Source organism: Anser cygnoides, chromosome 4 (genome assembly GCF_040182565.1).
Source record: "Anser cygnoides isolate HZ-2024a breed goose chromosome 4, Taihu_goose_T2T_genome, whole genome shotgun sequence".
Taxonomy (NCBI): Eukaryota; Metazoa; Chordata; class Aves; order Anseriformes; family Anatidae; genus Anser; species Anser cygnoides.
Genome location: NC_089876.1, coordinates 50,968,494 through 50,989,486, shown reverse-complemented (window position 1 = coordinate 50,989,486; position 20,993 = coordinate 50,968,494). Strand labels below are relative to the sequence as shown.

General features: G+C 37.7%; 1 protein-coding gene across 4 annotated transcripts in view; it reads left to right on the top strand.

Moving 5' to 3' along the window:
* Nucleotides 1-20,993, top strand: part of FSTL5 (follistatin like 5) — a 333,504-nt gene that overhangs the window by 128,339 nt on the left and 184,172 nt on the right. For all 4 annotated transcript variants that reach the window (XM_066996114.1, XM_048076153.2, XM_048076152.2 and 1 more), the window contains one exon: nucleotides 11,151-11,399. In XM_066996114.1, coding sequence (XP_066852215.1) covers nucleotides 11,151-11,399 — 249 coding nt within the window. The remainder of the gene's footprint in view (nucleotides 1-11,150; nucleotides 11,400-20,993) is intronic.

The window sequence follows — 20,993 nt, the reverse complement described above, 5'->3', positions numbered from 1 at the left end:
GTATGCCATTTGGAACGATATTTACATTTTGTAGGTTTTTCTCGGTTTTCAGAAGTCCAGAGTTACATGGTTTATTGGTGTCAAAGTTTGTTAGCTGAGTTGTGTCTTTGTGAGATAAAATAAAACAGTAGATCCAGTCTTCTGTGTAACTCTGAAGTTATTTTTTCTTGCTCCTGTCAGGAAGAGGGCAACTAAGAAACAGCATCCTTTGCTGAACAATGCACAGCAATATTTTTTTCTTATGTATTTTGTCCTAATTTGTTGCGAGAAATGCTTAATGACTAGAAATACATCCTAGCAGACAAAATTTAATGTGTCCTTTGCATTTACCCTTATACAATATATGAGAAACTTTACAAGGTTTTTTACAGTAAAAGAAACCAACACACTAATTCACAGACAGATGCTACTGTTTTGCAATATCCTGAAAGTAACTGCTAAAGATGAATGGAAAATACTGATTATCCGCTGCCCTGATTATCTTTGTTGGGATTTTCAAATCTTGCATAATGCTATCAGGAATAATTTCCAAGTGCTTCCTAAATGATGAGCAGTTCCATAAATGAATAATAATTTTCAGTGTAGCAGCTTCAAGCTCATATCTACTTTTCAGTGATAGATGTTAGTCTTTTGCTGATATCTGCAGACATTTTTAAATAGAACTATATACTTCTGTTGATACTGATGCAGATGAAATTTTTAAAAAGATCTCGCCTACTCTGTGTCTAATACAAAGATGGACACAGTCTACAAAGTGAGATATGATACAAGTATGCAATGTTTTGCTGTCATTTTTTTCTGAAGGGCTTGTAAAATCATAATCCACCTTAATAACCGTTACACTGTTAAATTAATGTTTAAGTTTCAGATAGGAAAAGGAGATGGACTATATTAGTCTCTCGTTACTTTTGCCAGAGAAATTGAATTAGAAATTCTGTATATAAAAATTCCTCATATTCCTCTGTACATATTTGTTCCCTAAAAAAAAAAACACGTGGATTAGCAGTTTAGAAGTTATTGTGGGATTTTCTATTTTTTTTTAACCTATGCAATTTCATCATTGACATATTTGGATTATTTTTTTTCCTGTTGTCCTTCCTCTCCCAGCCCTCAAATGTTCTTGCAGGATTTCCTAACATATGCAGAGGGGCAGTACTAGTTAAGCTCTTGCACAGTGTTCCTGTACTGGGTCTGCTGCGACAGAGTTCATTTTCTTCATAGCAGCCTTGTATGGTGCTGTAGACTGGTGATAAAGACAGTGTTGGTTACAGACCAGTGCTTTAGCTATTGCTGAGCATCCAGGCCTTCTCTTTTTCCCACTGCCTCCCTCAAAGCCAGTAGGCTGGAGTTGGGCAAGAAGCTGGGAACTGACCTGGCCAGGAAGGTAGACCCTAGCTGACCAAAGGGATATCCCATACCTCATGTCGTTGTGCTCAGCAATAAAATATTGGGGAAGGAAGGAAGGAAGAGAAAGTGGGGGACTTTCATAGTTAGGACACACAGCCTTAAGGCTCTGCTTTCCAGGGGGTGGCTGGACACCTGCTGGTGGGAAGCAGTGAATATGGAATTCCTGCCCTATTCCAGAGTGAGGGCGAGCCAATGACCGGGTGGGGCTTGGTTGCCATCCAGGGCCAACCCACAGAGTTCCTTTGTAACAACTCAAACGAAGTCAGCAGCGTCAAGTTTACTAGGAGGAAATGTTTTTATTCAGTAAAACTGAAAATGTTTGACATTTCCATTTCAGGTTTCCCTGAACAGCAATGAATCCTGCTCTTGAACCATATGGTTTCAATGCAGCTCAATCTCTGTGCTGCCTTTTCTAGTAGAGATCCCTGAGGAAGATAGCAGAAAGCTATCAGCTCTGTTCTGAAGGGAAGGCTTTGAAGTACCGCCCCCCCCCCCCCCCCCAAAAAAAAAAATCACCAAAAAACCAACCCAACAACAAAACAAAACAATAACAACAACAAAAACACAACCAAAACCAACAACAAAACAGCATTAATGTCATACATGGGAATTGTGTAATATCTGCAGTATGGTGACTAGTTTGCACTGTGGATAGTTAAAGGGCCTCTTCGGTGCCAGCTACCTAATCAGAGTCTAAGTTAAAATTTCTGTTTATAATGTTATTTGATATATAAGCATATTTAATCATAGGGAAAGCCTATGGGGGAAACAGTAGTCATTTGAGTACATATTGTTAACTGAAAATTGTCAAATTATTCTTCATGTGAAAAGTTACCACAGAGGAAGAGTTAATATTGCTGTGTGGTACAATAGTTCTAACTTTAGCTTTTGAGTCCAAATCCTAGCAGCTTTTCCGATATTTAACTGAGCCCTCAGTAAAAGGCAAATTCCAGTCAATAATTTAACTGAGAGTTTTGTTTATTTTGATCATTGCTCCTAAAGCTAATCTTTTTATTATTATTATTATTATTATTTTTAAATAACACGTGAATACTACTAAGGCTGCTTTGTCTGGACTAAGCTAAGCCTTTGTGATTCTCAACAGGCCGTATTTCAAATAATGTTGAAATGTGTGAAGGCTTGTTCGAGCGGTGACCTTCTCAGGCCTGCTGTAGCTGTGATGCCCCCATTTCCTGCTTCTTTGTGGCTGGCAGAACCGAGGGCTGCCTGCTCTAACATAGCGGTCACTGGTCAAATGTAAGGAGGATGATCAGGGAAGGGGATTTTTACGAGGCTTATTATGTTGCCAGGAGTTTGTCTCCTTTTGCAACACTTTCATACTGGGTTCCCTCAACCAAGTGAACATCCAGGACCATAATTTCACCTGAGGGAACCCACATACCCCTGTACTCTGAGGTTGCATGCAAAGACCCTGCCATCTGGGCCCTGGGCACAAGGCTGGAACATGACCATGCAGCTCTCAGGTGGCAAAACAGGCTTTGGTTCAGGGAGAAATGGGAACTGGGCACTGCTCTGGAGAAAAGGCTGGGAACGGTGCCTGCAGCTGCTGTTGGTGAGGGTCAGGAGCCAGAGGGCCGCATGGATGCAGGCTGCTTGGCACCGGGGCTGGGAGGAGACCGCGCAGGGCAGTAGCTGACAGGGAAAGGGAGGAGCAGGTGGAGACTGAGCCTCAGGAAGGTGGGAAATGTTTCCATCTACCACGTAGATGGCAGATGTTTGATGTTGTTGTGTTGGTTGGGGTTGTGTTTTCAATTTTTTTTTTTTTTTTTTTTTTGGCCAGGCTGGATGTGGCTTTGGGCAGCCTGCTCTAGTTGGCAACCCTGCCCAGAGCAGGGGGCTTGAAACTAGATGATCTTTAAGGTCCTTTTCAACCCAGGCCGTTCTATGGTATTTATTTATTTACTACATGGTGTTGTGTGCCATCTTCTCTTTGGTTCAAGCTGAGGAAGTATAGTTTGATTTTTTTTTCTGCTTTCTGAGAAAGCTAAATCCTGTAAAGTTTGCTCAGGAGAGTTGCGAAGTGCTGGTAAGTGAGAGTTGCGAAGTGCTGGTAAGTGAGAAGAGGTTTCAGATGGGCAAAGGTGCCAAGCTGACTGTTTCTGACCAACAGTTAAATATTTTCGGGGAGGTTAAGTATTTCAGGTTAATACTAGGGTATGCAACACTTAGAAATCTTGATCTTACAGTTCTTGTTGTTGTGTTTGTTTGTTTGTTTCTCCTTTTACTCACTGTTGTTTTCTATATTTATTCATTTATACACACATTTAGAAGTGAGGGATTTTCTTCCAGTGTGGTCCTCATCTGTCTTTGCAGGAGAATAAGAAAGTCACTTTATTTGAATACTCAAGACAAGCGTTCTAAGAATTTGGCATGACTTTCAAAGAAAAAAAATCCATGTGCAGCCATGGAGGCTTTGTCTTTATCTGTTCAGTCAGTCACCACCAATAAACATTGAGCACACCAGAATATTTCAGTCAGAGAGCAAGGAGGTGCAAGTCCTCACAGTACTTCCAGTCCTAAAAAGGGTGGTTTTTGGGTGGTGGTACAGGGGGATGCACAGGGACGAATGGAATACAGGACAGGACTCATCCAAAAATTGATTGTAGGTACAGGCAAAGTGAACTGTTGCATAAAGTACTCTTGCTTAGTTGCTGCAGAGGGAAACCCATGGCCCAGAAAGCTATTGGCCAGCTAAGCGTGCAGTTTATTGTTGCTCCTACAGGTGGGAGCAAGACTCCGACATGTGAGAAATCAAAGTGGCTGCAGCTGAGGGCAGGGGGCTTGCCCTGACCCTTCAAGGCCGTGCCGCTTGCTTTTTAAAATTAATTTATCATTCCTTCCCCTCTCTATCTTTAAAGCACTGGTGCTGCTACCATACAAGTCTTTATTTTGCCCTTCTTTCTCTCTCTGAGAAACTTTGAAGAGATCCACTGCTCTCAGTGACAGCTAAGGCTGGTGAGGCTCCTTTGCCACCACAGGTAAAGCGCTGCACTCTGTAGCAGTACTTGTCTGACCAGTACCTTCTGTAAGTCAGAGATAGCTACAGGCTGTTGTTTTGCTTGTTGCCTGGTAGGGTAGTCATAGAAAACACAGTGAGGAAAGAAGGGGAGGGGAAACAACACAAAAACAAACAAAAAACAAGGCAAGCTATGGCACAATTTTGCAACAAAATCAAACTTACTTCTGTGAATGTATATAGTTATTTAAAAATAGAGATTTTAAGTTTCTTAGCTTACTTCTGCTCTTATGAAAGGCTTGATATTGATACGGCAAAGGATAAGTTATTGAAAGGAATGCCCAGGAAGGAATTGCTTGGGCTATCTGTTACGAGAAGCACTTTCTGGTGTCGAAATGGGATAGTTTATATTATTATTATTATTGTTATTATTATTATTTATTTTTGAGAGTCCTGCTGCACAAATATTTTAGTCTTCTAAACCACTTAGTAGAAAATATTTCAGTAAAACTTGCATCGTTGTATATCTGTGCAACTGTTGTTTTGAACTTTGTGTTTTAAAACTGTCCCTTGTGTTTTATCCATTCATTTTCATAACTGAATACTTGCAGGCATTTTGTTGTGGTTAATTAGAATGAGGTAGCATACTCTTGTACTTATATATTGGTAATCTTTAAAAGTTCTTTTAGCTGCTGTCTCATTACCATAACCTTACAAGGTTATGCCTTAACAGTATGAATCTAAGTCCCATTTATATTTGTATGCTATTGAACTCCTTACTGAAAAGGTCTTCATGTGATTTTAGTCCACAAAGCCTCTTGTGGACAGTCTTTCACCATTATGAATGGGAGTCTGTTTCAAGTGGCATTTCTCTGTTTTATTTGTAATTATTGTATTCAAACTCTCCCTCTGACTGTGTTTGAATTGCTACTATAACCATTGTCCTTGTGGTGAAAGATAAGTGTAATTTTAAGATTATCTTGTCTTCTATGAGCATTTTTTTCCCTCATCATACCTGTGACATGACAAATCTTATTCCTTTCTCTTCTACAAAATTTAATTATACAAACAAGTGGTTCTTTGTTTCTGTTAAGAGGAATGAGCTTTGAACTTGACTATTGTACCCTGGGTTTTTTATTCTCAACTTTACTCTCCTGCAGTCAGGAAAAAGATAGTATTTAATTAATTTTTCTCAACAGTTTCTTGCTATGGTTTCCCCCTCCTCTTGTGTCCTTCTTCTGTCTCCTCTGCTATAGAGACAAAGAACTTAAGAATGTATGGACAATTAATTGAGTTTTTATTTTTCTTCACATGCTTAAACTTAAGTCTCTAGACAATTAAAAAAAAATCAAATGTGTAGAGACAAGTAATTCCTTATAAGTAGAAATGCAAGAGAGACCTCTAAATTTAATCTTTCTTTGATTGAAAAGAATGGATTATTTTTCAGGCTCCATCTCACAATCTGTAAAATCTTTGTTATTGAGGGTGATTTTTTGGAGCTTCAGGGGGTATGTTTGCTTCTACTTTTATGAGCCTTATTTTGTTAAGTAGTTCATAGTATGAAAGATTATTTAAATTGAAGCTGCCCTGTAATTGTTAAGAATAAGTCTGTTGCAAGATAAAAAGTGAATAAGCATGGAACATAAACCTACATTTTTTGTTACTTTAAGGATTTGGAAGAAACGCTTATGTGTTTGTGCATATTTTATAGAAGACATGCGTTAGTTTAAGATTAATTTGCATGCAAATCTGTGAACATGACCACAAGTGATATTTCTCTCCACATCCACCTTGAGGTGACTGTATTCTGGAAGTCCTGTATCTTCAGAAAAATATATAAGATGCAAATTGCTAGTAGTGTGTCCAAAAGCTTGACTAAAATAGTCAGAGTTTGGAATGCAGACAGCTTTAACAACTGACTACTAAATTGTATTGCCTGTTAAAACATACCAAACAAAACCAAAATTATCTTTTTTTTTTTCCTTACCTTTGTCTTAAAATCAGAGGAGTGTGTGTGTGTTTTCTTTGCTGTTTTTTTTTTTCCTCCTCTGAGTGTGAGGTCTGACTTGGGTAGGGTGAAGATGCTACAGAATAAAAGTGCTGTGTTATGGCACTTTAATATCATGTTTAGAGAATACTCTGGTAGTTGACCCAAATCCTCTCTCTCTTTATTTTATTAGTTAGTCATATAGGGGAATTTTATTACCACAGGCATTATACTTACAAATTATTGACAATCTTCATTTACTCTGAGATTCTCTCTCTTTTTTTTTCTTTAAATTTTGTCCCTACACAAAATGTTCCCGATCAAAATCAAAAACACTAAATTACTGAAGAAGTTTGTATGCCAGGAGTGCTGGATAATGAGTAATGCAAATTTAGTGTCTTGTTCAGTCAGTACAATTACAAGCTGTTCTTGCTAGAAATATTAAAATTTGTCTTAAGAATTGCTGCTAAAGTACTTCACTTTTTTTAAAAAAAAGTCTAGATATTTAAAAAAAATATTTACGAACAGATACAGTTCATGCTGAGGTCATGTTCAGTGTTACTGCCCTATTAGTGTTAATGGTAGGCAGCGATCAATTTCCCTACTGCTGCTCTACCCTCGACCTTCTCCCCCTTCATTCCCCACCTCATCTCTTCCAGGATATTCCTGTCTCATGTGAAACTTTAGGCTGTTACTGAGTACTTACCAAGACTGTAATCCTGATGTTCTATAGGCCTTTCATAGATGATATGATGAAAAAATACAGCTGTAGAGTTGGTATGGTTATTGACAAAATCCTCTTAAATAAAAAGGTGGGGGGACAGATGGACTGTTGATCCCAGAAATCAGTGTCAGTTATTCATATGCAAGGTATTGACTTATTGTCTCCCAAACTAGTTGCCACTTTGTTTTAAATGTCATGTAGAGAATGCTGTAAGTTATGATAGAAGCCATGAATACAAACTCTATTGTTGAGAGGAGAGTCTGTGTTTGGGAGTGAGGACTCAAGATACAAAAACCCTTTCTGCCTTCCAACCTTAGGCCAACTAGAGAACGGGGTGATTCACATGCTTATGAATTTCTGAAGTCTCCAAGTATGATGCTTCTCTTAACTGATTCATTAGAAGAAACGAAGATATTCTTGCCAGCCTTTTACATACTGAAACACTCAATTAATTCCCAGATATGAATGAAACGTGGCCTGAAACTTGATCAGTTCTGGGTTCCGTTCCTTCAGCTGGAAATACGTATGAGGAATGCTAAGTGACAGCTTGAAGCTCTATTTATGATGACTTGTCTTAAAAGAGAAGTCAAAAACATTTTGCTTTCTCCAATTCTTAAAATAAAAATCATTTTCCATTTATTTGTTCTTTCCTTTTATGTTTGTCTAGAGTTTAATCCAAAAAAACATTGTGACTGCTTTGGCTGCCTTAGGTGTAATATATCTTTAATGATATTTCTTCAAATGTAGCTTTTTAAACTTATGGGTATGATAATTTAAATGTTTCCTGACTTGCGAGTATTCATTTGCAAATTGAACAAGGGACATTTTGTTTTCCATAGTACTGTAGATCCTCTATGAATGCATAGATATTATGCTCTATCAGGTGAAAATGCAGAGTATGCTAACTTAGCTGTATTGGTACACACTTCCCTATAATCACGTTGTGCTATTTGTCAAATGTGGACTCCTCTATTGTCACATAAGCAATTCCAATTAAATTGCTGAAAAAAGATCAGTATTCATAGGCAGATCATTTGTCCTCTTGATTTACTTGTTCTCTGTCTCTCTTAATATTGAATATGTTGGGCTGCTTATCTTCCGCACTAAATTGTATGTCCAAATATAAGAACCCAAATTCATCTTGGACTAGTTTACTGTCTAAATCTAAATGCTTAGATGGAAGAACAAACAGCCTTCAGAAAAACCCGGTGTTTTTTGTTTTTGTGACATGTCTGTCCTGTGAATGGGTTGGGAGGTATGCAAGTTCATAAATTAAAAATAACACAGAACAGCACTTGTTAACATTCAGTAATAGCAGAACTGAAGGTAAAAACTATGTCTGGAGAAGGAACAGTACCTGTGTCGATGTCAATTGGAATTCTACAGTTGACTTTGATAGAAGGAGTTGTGTATGAAATGATACATGTAAATACATTTGTTGTTTTGGATTAGTTAATGATATAAAATTGAGACATTTATAGAACTTTTCATTAGGGATGAAAGCTTGCTTATTTATTGATATGATTGTTATATGCTTATATATATCAATATTACTATCAATATATATTATGAAAATAATTCTCCCTCATCTGAAAGTAGCTGTTTTTCATTCAGACATCATATTCAATTATAGTATTAAAACGAAGTCCCAAGTGAAGTCTCAAATCAGTTTCTACTTTCACAACAATATACAGCTCTGTGCATTGCTCAAGTACCACACACCTCAATAATTCAGAGCAGTTGTCAGTTTGAGAACTTTATCTTCCAATTCAGAAAGCAGAAACAATAACGATTTATGGACTTTGGCCTCAAACTGCAGCAGTTCTATCACTCCAAAGTCCTATAATTCTATGGCGTGTGTACATGACCAGTGCTGTGAAGTGTGCTTGGATATTGCAAGACTTAACTTTATTTGATGTTAGCAGTAGGGGAAAGAAATGGGATTTACATTAGTTTTTGTTAATTAATCTCTGTTGCCTCTTTATAGTTATGACGTGTTGGTACAAGGAGTAATATTTTCAAAATTAATTGGAAAATTAAAATTTTTGATTAAGTTTGCATATTTCAAGTCTGTTTGGTGCTTCTGAAAGTTATGCTCACCAACACCAGCCTGGCATAAACTGTTTCATATGTGTGTATAAAAATGGCTATAATACAGTTAGATAAAATATGTCAGAGGTGAGTGAGTATGTAGCCTTCTCAGCATTGTGCTCAGATTGTTGTAAAATAATATAGCAAAAGGATTTGTCATATCAAAGCCAACTTTCATGGCTGCATGCTTTTTGTACTGTATTGGTCTGTGGAAAAAAGTGGGATCTTTGCTCTACAAGAAAGGAAAGAACCAATGCACTTTTGTCTTGGGTCTAATAATCCTATACGCTTAAGCAGAAAAAGTGGTGAGAATTGACTTCTGCCAGTGAAGTGAAGAACATAGATTCTCAGTAGTTAGGAGAAATGTGTGCCAAGCTGATGTATTTACTTGTTAGCTCATTCGGTCTTCACTAAACAAAATAAATCTAAAACTACTAAATTATGCATTGCCATTTGTTTGTTCATATTTTTTTTCCCATGGGGCAGCCAAGTACTTTTCAGCTTGGCTGCGAGAATGGGGAAGGAATCACAAGGAGTGAGATTACGAGGAGTATATGGTATTTGTGGATTGAGTTCTTAGAAGTTGTTGATTTGATTAGGAGTGAACAGCAAGAGAATAAAATGAGGTTAACCGCGAAGGGCTGTGTCTTTTCCTACATTTGGTGATATTTTAGTATTTTATACTTATTGGATGATACAATTATGGTCTCAGACCTTCTGCATAATCGAAGCATTAGTAACTGCAAGTGGAAATTTCATTTTATTTTTTCATTGTACCTCCCCTTCTTGTTATTAGATGATGCTTTTAATTACAGTTAATTGAACACATGACAATGAACACATGACAATGACTACCTAGTATACCTAGTCATGATATCCAGATTAAATTTGTTTAGTACCAGGCTAATTTATGCTAAGCATTAGGCAGGGTTGTAAAAGAAGGATGTTCTCACTTTCTTTACATAATACAAATATCTTATTGAATCTTGCGTGCAATTAAAATATACAGATTCTAAGTAGCTTTCAGATATTATTTATATTTTTCTGTATTTGCAAATGACCTAGAGCAGGCCATTAATTACTAGAAAATGGATAATTTTCTAATTCATTCTAGAAAAAGTGAGAACTTCACAAATCCAAAATGCAGTTCAGGATTGTAGATGGTCACTGTATCAGTGAACCCAGCTTCTTGAAAAAAAGTAGTACCAGAATGGAGAATTACTGCAGGCAGACTTGATGGTCACAGTATGCTTAAAAGCAGTGTCACTTTGCTTCACTGATATCGTTATTTTTTCTTACATTGCAGTGTTGCATTGTCATTGGCCCTCCAGTACTGTTAAATTACCTGCATTCATGTAACTTTTTTATTTAAGTAGACCTTCCTCTATTAGGAATCCTCTGTAGCTAGAGGAGAGGTTTTGGTAGACTTTTCGTTAATAATAATGACTTGTCTTGTTTCACTTCTACTCACGTCTGTGCATGTTTTTGTTTACCTGCATATGTCTGTATGTGGTGTTTATTTGTTTATTTATTTATGTTTTCCCCCTGCATCTGTATTTTTTTTTTTGTTGCTTTTTGTCTTACACTCATCTGTCCATGTACTGAAGAGTGTATGCTGAATCCCACCAATAATTATTCTGGCTTTAGAACAAGAACTTTGCTTAGTAAGTACTTTCTTAAAAGATTCAGAAAACACTTTGTTGGTAAAATTGAGGCAGCTTAATAAAAACAGCACTGTTACGATGCAGTAAAATTTATTGTATGGATTGAAGAGTTTTTTTTTTGCACTGCATTTTTCTGACCTGTAAGGTTCATAAAACAATTCTTACTGTGAGGACTTGTAAATATTAATAAGAGCCTTAGAGTGCTTAAAAAGAAAGCCTGTGGGCAAAATATGTATTTGATTTTGTCAGATTCTTTGCATGTGATTTGATTGATCTTGTATTACAATTTGCTTTTTTCAGGGTTCATGGGTCAAGATGGGCACTTGGGATCATGCGAAAACAAGTACTGCGGTTTGGGAAGACACTGTGTTGTGAACGGGGAGAGCGGCCAGGCTGAGTGCGTCTGCATGGAGCGCTGCAAGCCGCATTACAAGCCGGTGTGCGGCTCTGACGGAGAGTTCTACGAAAATCATTGTGAAGTGCATCGTGCTGCCTGCCTGAAAAAGCAAAAGGTCACCATTGTCCACAATGAAGATTGCTTTTTTAAAGGTAAGTGCGGCTGTACAAAACACTGCTATTGGTTACGTGTTTTCAAGCAGTTCATTTAAAGAATTGTAGAGGCTGCATTGAATGTACAACAATTAAATGACTCTGGAAGGTAATACCATAAGTACATCACTCCAGAGACATCTTACAGATTTTTTTTTTTCTTTGCGTTTATACTTAGTGCTATCTATGAACACCCTTTTTAATCTGAATAAACCAGATTTCTCTTTAGGATCAATCCATAGCAGTTTCATACAGATGTGGCAGTTGACCACATTCGTCTGAATGTACTTACAGTCCCAAAGCCCAAAGTACATTAATCTCTCTTGCAGCAAAAACAGAATTTAAGATTCAGAGGGGTTTGGTAAGGCTGGGGGACCTGTATTTGTATTTGGTCTTGAAGTTGATGAATAGGTAGACTGGCAGCTAATTCATGGCTAAATGGGTCTTGCTCGCTTTGAATTTGGACTATCAAGTTTACTTGTGTATTTACCGAAGCGTGCAAGTTAAGCTGCCTTTTCGTCTACTGAATTCTGAGAGATGCCAGCGTGAACACTGAGAGATGTACCTTTATATGAAGCAGCTTATCATACTGAATTGCAGCTTGCTCTGTTTTTATGTATTTTGAGCACACCTTGCAGTTTTCTGGAACTCTGCCAATACGGACCTTGATTAAGTATGTTTGAGTTTTTGGGCAGATTTGTAGTTTGCTGTTACTGGTTAAAACAGACAGATGGCTTTTGGAAAAATGCAGTTTTGAATAATGCCATTTTTAATGAGTCTACCTAGGGGTTGAATTAATTTCTATTCTTTTTAAAGGCTATAAGTTGAGGATATAGTTACATTCTCAGTAATAGAAAACCTGAACTACTCAGTAGGACAAAAATTTGCATGAACATTAGCTACTTTCACCACAGAAAGAAGTCTACTGAAAACATTTCAATTAAATGAAGTTCATATTTCTTATTTAACATTCACTTACATTGTTATATTCCACTTAAATTTTAATCAGAATTTTCAAGGATTTATTCTGGTATAAGGTTGTTCAAATGGAACCAGTTTTAAAATTTTCAAAAAATATCTTTTTTTACACTACACTTGTTGTTAAGTAGTTGGCGTTTAATTGAAATGTTGGAACTCTTTACTAAATCCAATCATCCCAGGTTATGCACACATCTTAATAACTTTGTTATAACAAAGGGTTTTGTAGTAGAACTGAATAATAATAATAATAATAAAAAAAAACTTAATGTGGACAGTGTGTAGAAAATTGATGCATTGTCACAATAGGTAGACTTTGTCCTGAGGTAGCAGAAAATTAAAATTTGATTTTAGGATCATAGCATATGTCGCTTGTAGGGAATGATTTGTGCAATAATAAAACATGGATGTTTCTCTCTTGTGTCTCAAAAATCACAATCTTTTTTTTTTTTAAAAAAAAATAAGAATTAGGTTTTCCTAAGTAGATTTAAAAAAAACAAAACCAAATTCAACAATTTTGTTTTAGATGATACAATACTGAGAGAATAAATGACAGTAACAAACACAAGTGTTTAAATTTGTGTGGCTAATTTCAGTTCTTCAGTATGTAATGCACACTACAAATAAATTCAGAGCATGTTTATGAAAAATTAGCGTTGCTTTTTCTGAGGGGGAAAATGTGGCAAGATTTATTTACTGAAATAGAAATTGAGGCAGTGCCTTAGCTAGAAACATCATCCAAGTGCTGCCTAAAGTTTTGTTAGCTGATCTTCACATTTTAAATTCACCACATTTGTTTCATGTGTACTGTAGTGGAAAATGGAGTATCTGAATGATGCTCAACTTCAGGCACTTAATTTAGACAGTGGATTAAAAAAGTGGGTTTCTCCTTTTAATCAGCGACAGTTGTCAGAGAAGGACTAGGGCACCCAACTGACTTCCTTAGAATTCTCTTCTGAAAACTATTACTTATCAAGGTGATAAAATATTGTAATTTGGATGCTGTATCAAAATGCTTACAATTAGTATAAAATATTTAATTTTATCTCCTTTTTCTCATTTTATGGTGCCTTCAGTGGTGTTAAACAGACATGACTAGGGGCAAGTTTTTTCCTTTATTTTGTTTGTTGTATACAGACCTTATAAATATCAAGTTTTGTCTTAGTAACTTCAGCTCATTTGTTGCTATAGTACAGCATGGTAATGGCAGCATTGTTGCCATTTATGACTGCTGAATATGTTCTCCATCATTCAGTTCAAAGTGTGACTCAAGTTACTTCTTTTTCAAAATATTAGGTATTATTTCCTTCAGTCTTAATTTTCTTTAATGCTATCTTGTTTAACTTCTTGAGGGCTGAGTTTTGTGTGGTGACTTGGGCTTACACTTGAAGTATCTTCTATGTACTTGAATCTTGCAGTATTAGTACCTGGAGTCATCTGTACTGTAAAAGAAGATTCTAAACTGTGTTCATGAGGTTCCTTTCTTTTAAAAGACATTTTTGAGTTAGCAACTAGTAGGTTGTCTTCAGTAAGGCCAAAGTACTGCCAATTATCAGGTCAAAAACATTAAAGAGCCAATAGAAAATACCCTCAACCGTGAAATTCCTAGATAGAAAACGTGAACCCCATCGTCATCGGTGTTGTCAGAAGGGCACTGCCACATGACTTGTAGTTTAGCTGACATACTCTAGCGCAAGTGATCTCATCTCAATGAGCTGCTTCTGAGATGAGAATGTTTCAAAAAAGATTTTATATTCAGAAAACAAACATCCTGAGCATTCTTTCACAGAATTCTTTAAAAAGAATGAGCCACTCTGAATTGGTGGTGCAGGAAGGTGAATAGGTTCAGTATGTACACAACGTGCCATCATATGGTATCAGTGGTCTCTGACAGCAGTGACTCCACATATATTTGTGTGTATATATGCACAACTTCATGATTACAGTTAAAAGATTATGCTTTCTATGCTATTGCTAATCAGTTGACTTTAGATCATGCAAACATGCACTTGGTAACTTGATTTTTATTTTTTAAATTTCATCTAGTCTAAACCTTATATTTACCTTCAACGTTTAGCTCACATTTTGGGTTTCAAATCCTCATACTGGGCTGATTTTCTTGCAAGAAAAATATTTCTTCGGGAAATAAGTTTTAGACTGGGCATTGAGCTCGAGATCAGAAAAGATGGAAATAAAACATATTACAGTAGTAAGCTTATTATTAAACATTTTAGTATTCTGCGATTGGAAAATAATAGTTTATAAACAAATGTTCTGTCTACCTGGTTAACATCACAACAACAGTTAAAATCTATGAATACTGAAACAAAGTTTTAAAACTGAATGATTTACAGTACTAGGGTTGTATACACTGGAGGAAAGGGGGTTGAGGGGAGACCTCATTTCTTTACAGCAACCTGAAAGGAGGCTGCAGCGAGAAGGTTGTTTTTCTTTTCTGAGGTGACAAGTGATAGGAAGAAGCATGAAGAAGCAGCCTCAGGTTGTGCCAGAGGAAGTTTACATTGGATATCAATAAGAGTTTCTACATGGAAAGGGTGGTTAGGCATTGGAACAGGCTTCCCAGGGAAGTGGTGGAGTCACCTTCCCTGGAGGTATGTAAGAGACATGTGGATGTGGCACTTAGGGACATGGTTTAGTGGTGGACTGTGGTGGTTTTACTCAGGTGGGCGGCCGAGTTCCACTACAACCGCTCTCTCACTCCCCCTCCTCAAAGAGGAACAGGGAGAAAATACAATGAAAAGGGCTCAAGGGTTGAGATAAGGACAGGGAGATCGCGAAGTAATTATTGTGACGGCCAAAACAGACTCAGCGTAGGGAGATAGTAAGATTTATTGCCTATTACTAACAAGCTAGAGAAGCGAGAAACAAAGGAAAGAAACCAAAAGCACCTTCACCCTCATCCACCCTCGTCCACCTCCTCCCCCCGAGCGGTGCAGGGGAACGGGGGTTATGGTCAGTCTGTAGCGCTGCTTCTCCGTCGCTCCTTCTCGGTCACTCTCGTCCCCTGTGCTGTGGGGTCCCTCCCACGGGATGCAGTCCTTGCCGAACTGATCCGGCGTGGGCTTCCCACAGGCAGCAGCTCTTCAAGAACTGCTCCAGATATGAGTCCGTACCACGGGGTTCATCCCTTAGGAGCAAACTGCTCCAACCTGGATCCCCCACGGGCAGCAGCTCCTGCCACGTCACCTGCTCCTGCGTGGTCTCCTCTCCACGGGCTGCAGCTCCGGCCCGGAATCTGCTCCGGCAGGGGTCTTCCACAGGCCGCAGCCTCCGTTGGTGCAAGTCCACCTGCTCCACCATGGTCTCCCCCATGGGCTGCAGTGTGGAACCCTGCTCCACCGTGGTACTCCACGGGCTGCAGGGGGACAGCCTGCTTCACCATGGTCCTCACCACAGGCCGCAGGGGACTTCTGCTCCGGCGCCTGGAGCACCTCTCCCCCTCCTTCTTCACTGACCTTGGCGCCTGCAAGGCTGTTCCTCACTCCTCTCACTCTCCCAGCTGCTGTGTGGTGCAGCGTTTTTTTTCCCGTCTTAAATATGCTCTCACAGAGGTGCAAAACAACATCGCTTATTGGCTCAGCTCCGGTCAGCAGCAGGGCCCTTACCAAACATGGGGCAGCTTCTAGATCCTTCTCACAGAAGCCACCCCTATAGTCCCCTGCTACCAAAACTTTGCCACGTAAACCCACTACATGGACTTACTAGTGTTTGGTTGATGGTTGGATTTAATAAAGCCATATAATGAAGCAATAGCCTGCAGAAGAGATCTAGAACTTCTTGGAAGAAGAGCAAACTTGAATGATGAGCCAAAGCAAATCTGGTATTGACAGAGTGAGCTGGGAAGTCTGATATGCTGATACCATCCTAATTTGGCACTGCCTTTGTCGGCTTGCTGACTATAGATCTGCGGCTGGGTGGTTTCCACATGCTCTGCTTCCAATGTCTTGGCTGTTCTTGAGACATGCACTTTGTGTTTCAGAGCAGCTTAATGTTTTGTTGGGGAAAAAGAAATTAGACCATCTGGCTCACACTGCACTTCATACTGTTAAAGAACCCCTTCCTGGCCATCGCCAAGCATAGCTTTAATAAGCCCCAGTGGGTAGTGATTCAAATGGACCAGAACTGCTTTACTTGGTGCCTCTGCCACTGCTCCATGAAGTTTGTGCCAAACTTAGAAGGCTGGAGCCATTACTTTTCTTCCTGCAAGTGTGTTCCCAAGAGGGACAGCTGCAGCTCCAAGCTTCTAAAAAGTTTTGTTGAACTTTTGTATGAACTACCAGGGGCTGAATGGCCCGCATTGGATGTCCAGTAGGCTTCAGTTATGTCTGCTTTATGTGTTAACTTCAGTGATTTGATTTTCTTAAATTCAGGCCAGTAAATCTAAACAGGAGACTAAAAATTCCTCATGACATAATTAATTTTATATTTTCTTCGCACCATGACCTTCTAAGAGCTTTTCATATGAAGTGTATTTCTATATGTTTCTATACACAGCGATACACTCAGTCATTTTGACAAATTGTGATTTAATAGGAGTTCTCGGGAATGTAACACATACTCCTGTGTACTATGACTTTTACAGAATATTGCTAGAATAGAAGTTATTTCATACATAAACTTTAAAGTAACTTCTATATCTTTCTTCTGATATTAACACTTTATTTCCTTTTTTTTTTTTTGTCTCACTTTTCATTTGGTGGGATTTATAATCTGTTAAGCTGTCTGTAAGCTTAAGATTTCTTTGTGCTACTACTAAAATGTCTAGGTTTCTGAGGACTGTTACAATAGAAACTTCGGTAAGAAAGTCTGCTGCTGTTACTGAGTTGTGCAGAGCAATGAGGATAAGAGCAGACTATGCCCCTACCCCTTTTGGATTTGTTCAAACTGGAAAAAGTTCACAATAAGTATGACTGAAAGTATAAAATGGCTTATGGGGGATATGAATGAGGCTTACAAAATCATCAGGGCATGCTGATGGTAGGTATGAGGAAAATTTGCTTTCTATTCTAATAAAAGAACAAAAATGAAGAAAACACAAGCACATTCAAAACAAACTTACAAGTTTACGCAGCAGGTCTCATGGGTAAAACAACAGGATTTCACAATCGGACTTTGCAGCTACTAGGGAAAAGGATGTGGGTTTGTTCTGTGAATTTTCTGATCTTGTCATGATTAGGGGAGGGGAAAACCATTTAACCGTTCTGTGATTCAGTGAAAGTGAGTTGAAGTGAACTAGATCCCAGCAATAGCTTGCAGAAGAGATCTAGAACAGCAATCTAGCCTTCCCAGAGGTTGCAACAGGATTTGTCCAAAGATAACTTTCTTGTGATCTGTATGCTAGGTAAGTGTGGTCCTAAAATACTGGTTCCTAAAATACTGACATATTCATTTAGAAGCACTGACACTTGTTTTGTCTAATTTGATGTTTATGTACTCCAAAAGCAAACATTAATCTCTGTCATTTTATCAGTCTCACTTTAGAAAATATTTAATCTTTAATATTAACCTTGACTACCCACACTTATTATTTAATGGTAATCTGTAATTACTCTCAAAAGAGATTTAAGATATGTTAGTAAGATTCTGTTGCAGTGTTTTCATTGCAAGAGAAATTCTTTCAAAGGTGTTTCTTTTGTTCTGTGGCTGTCAGCTGGCTTCTCTGTTGAAGTTCTCAAAACATCATTATTAAAGTCTTTCTGAAAGCCTGAATTCCTGCAAATAGCATACGGCCGTAAGTTTGCTGCTGATAAACTGTTAAGCTTCAATTATCACTCCAAATGTATATTCCCCATAAACTGGATTATAAAAAAAAAAATGAAAAATCTTTCAGAACTCTATCAGAAGAATAGGGGATGAAGAAAGGCTTGATCTTAAACTATGAAGTTTGACAGAGCACAGCAAGTCTTTGACTTGTATTTAGGAATTTGGCCCATAATCTACATACATTTACATTAGTGCAACAATGTTACAATTTAACTGGATGTAACAATTTAAATTTAATGAATTTCTGAAGTATGTCTTCATGCAGGGAATTGCATATGCGCTTAACTATTTACAGTAGTAATAAATCATTCACAGAGTGGAAAGAAAAAAAATCACTGTTTTGTTAATGACAGGTAAATAATTAGTTTCTTCCAGTATTTCCTGTTGAAGAGGAATGCTGTAGCCAATGGAAAACTGCTTCTTTTTTATTGTTCTGTGAAACCATAAACTAAATTTTAGCACTGTTCCTCTAGTCTACTATCCCCACTTACTTTATTTCCTCAGTTCCATTGGTCATGAAATTTGGAAGATTGTCATTGTTTTTCCTCAACCATCTGTTCAAGATTTGTCACAAACATCTCTTAGATTGCTCCAAATTGTCTTAAATTTCTTAAATTGTTTAAACTAGCAGAAAGACAAGGCCTACATATAGAAGAATATCTGCTACTGGATCTGCAGAGTGAAATAGGGTGGAAGATACTTGAGTACATGGTTAATTTAAAAACTAAACATTCAGCACATCCTGTGTTCACTATTGGGAATACTGTACCACTTTACAGCTGAACCCCAAACTCTACTCTCTTTTTTCCTTCTGTTTGGATTAAATACGGTGTAGGATGGGACAATGACTAGCCTCAAACACTTTATGATTTTTTGACTGGCCAAGGACATACTGCAAAGACATCTCTTATTTTCAGCAGCTGGAGCAGCCTCAATCCATGTGTTTTCATTCCTTCACTACTGGAATAAATATGTTAATAAACTCTTAACGGCTTACGTATTCTGCATTCCTATAGAGATAAGGAATAACTGTTCTCTACTTAATCTCTGTTAAAAAAAAAAACACAAAACTTAATGAAGTTTGAAATTGCTTGTAGGAACGCTGCTGCTGTTTGTTAATACCTAAAGAAACGTGTTTGGACATCAGAAATTTTCATTGGTTGAAGAATGTTTAAATTTTTTTTTCTGATTCTAGTAATGAAGTTGAACCTGTTCAAAGAAACTTCTGTTGAAAGCTGCATTTTGAAGCCTCTACTGAATCAGACTAGCAATATTTTAAATGATTCAGATTGTCGATTTTCTTAGTGTCAGTAGCAACCTATTTATGATGATATACTTGCAGTTTAGGAGCACGAGGAATTTCAATGAAACTATATTTAGTGTAGTTTACTATTTTTTTTTTTTTTTAACTTCCACAAGTAAATGGGGGAGAGAGCTCAGGAAAGAAAAAAAGTAGTTTTAGTGATTTTTGGCTTGAAATGGAAATGCTGTGTTTGAATGAGCAGTTTTACAAATGATTACAACTCCTACATACATATCAAATATAGTGCAGTAGACACAAACTGGAAGATGAGGGGTTACATCCAAACATCAAGAGACCCTTCTTTACTGTGCGTGTGTCTGAACACTGGCACGGGCTGCCTACGAAAGTCACAGAGTCTCCTCCTTGGAGATCTTCAGAAGCTGCCTGGACATGGGTCTGGGCAGCCTGCTCTGGGTGGTCCTGCTTGAGCAGGGGTTGGACCAGATAGACCCTGAGGTCCCTGCCAGCCTCAGCCATCCTGTGATTCTGTGAATGAGCATAACTGAAAAACACCCTCACTTGGACATGTTCTGCGTGGTTTTGGAGGGTCAGCAAGCGGCACACTGTGATCTGTTTCAGCCAGTGGTTTCCAGTACTGTCAAGGGAGTGACTGTGTGTTCCCCGAACTTAAAACTTCTTGCTGCCAGCTATAATTCTATGTAATTGTCCTTATCTGATTAGGTTATTATTAGAGGGACTATGGTATAATGAAGATTGTTACACAATAAATCAATTCAAACTTTAGTCATAATTTTATTATAAACAGAGGAAGCCTGGTCTTCAGGGAGGCATTTAAGTGAGATACATATATATTTTTTCATACAACAACAAAGCATAAAGTTAAGGCATACTGATCTGTGTAATGAACACTTCTTAAAGTTTTAATGACAATCATATCAGAATTGTCTTCAGGTATGAAGAAAATTTGATGAAACGGATTGCTGGCCTTTAAAAATCATTAGCAATTGGATACATATACAAGGCACTGGCATAATAGAATTCAAGGTGGCTAATATATGGTATACCAATTGAAAAAAAGCAATAGATTTTTTCCATAAATTCTGGAGAAAATTGGGTATGCAAAAACGATCATAAACATCCATTTCTGAATCCAGCAGCTTATAACTGGTGGGAGAAGTAAATCTACAGTGGATAAAACCTACCAGTTAAAAGCTGCTGCTTGTTTGCCATTTGTTTCTCCTTTATCATAGTATCATGGAAATATTTGTGGATCGTAGTAAACAAAAAGCTATGAAATGAATGTTTTTCTATTTTTTAAAAAAATGTATAGCATTTTAGTGGAACCTGAAAAATGGGATGTGATTCAAAGTAGCAATCAACATAGCTGGCAATTCCTAATTCAGGCGTCCTTCCATCAGTTTGTGCAGGACTTGTAGATTTTTAAAATACTTTTTGGAATCTACAGGAAAGAGCAGAATATACTAATGAAATGTAAGAGACTTGCAAGTTATTGCTGGATCACAGCCTAGTGGTAGCTTAAAATTTTCCCTTTGCTCCTCCTCATTTGA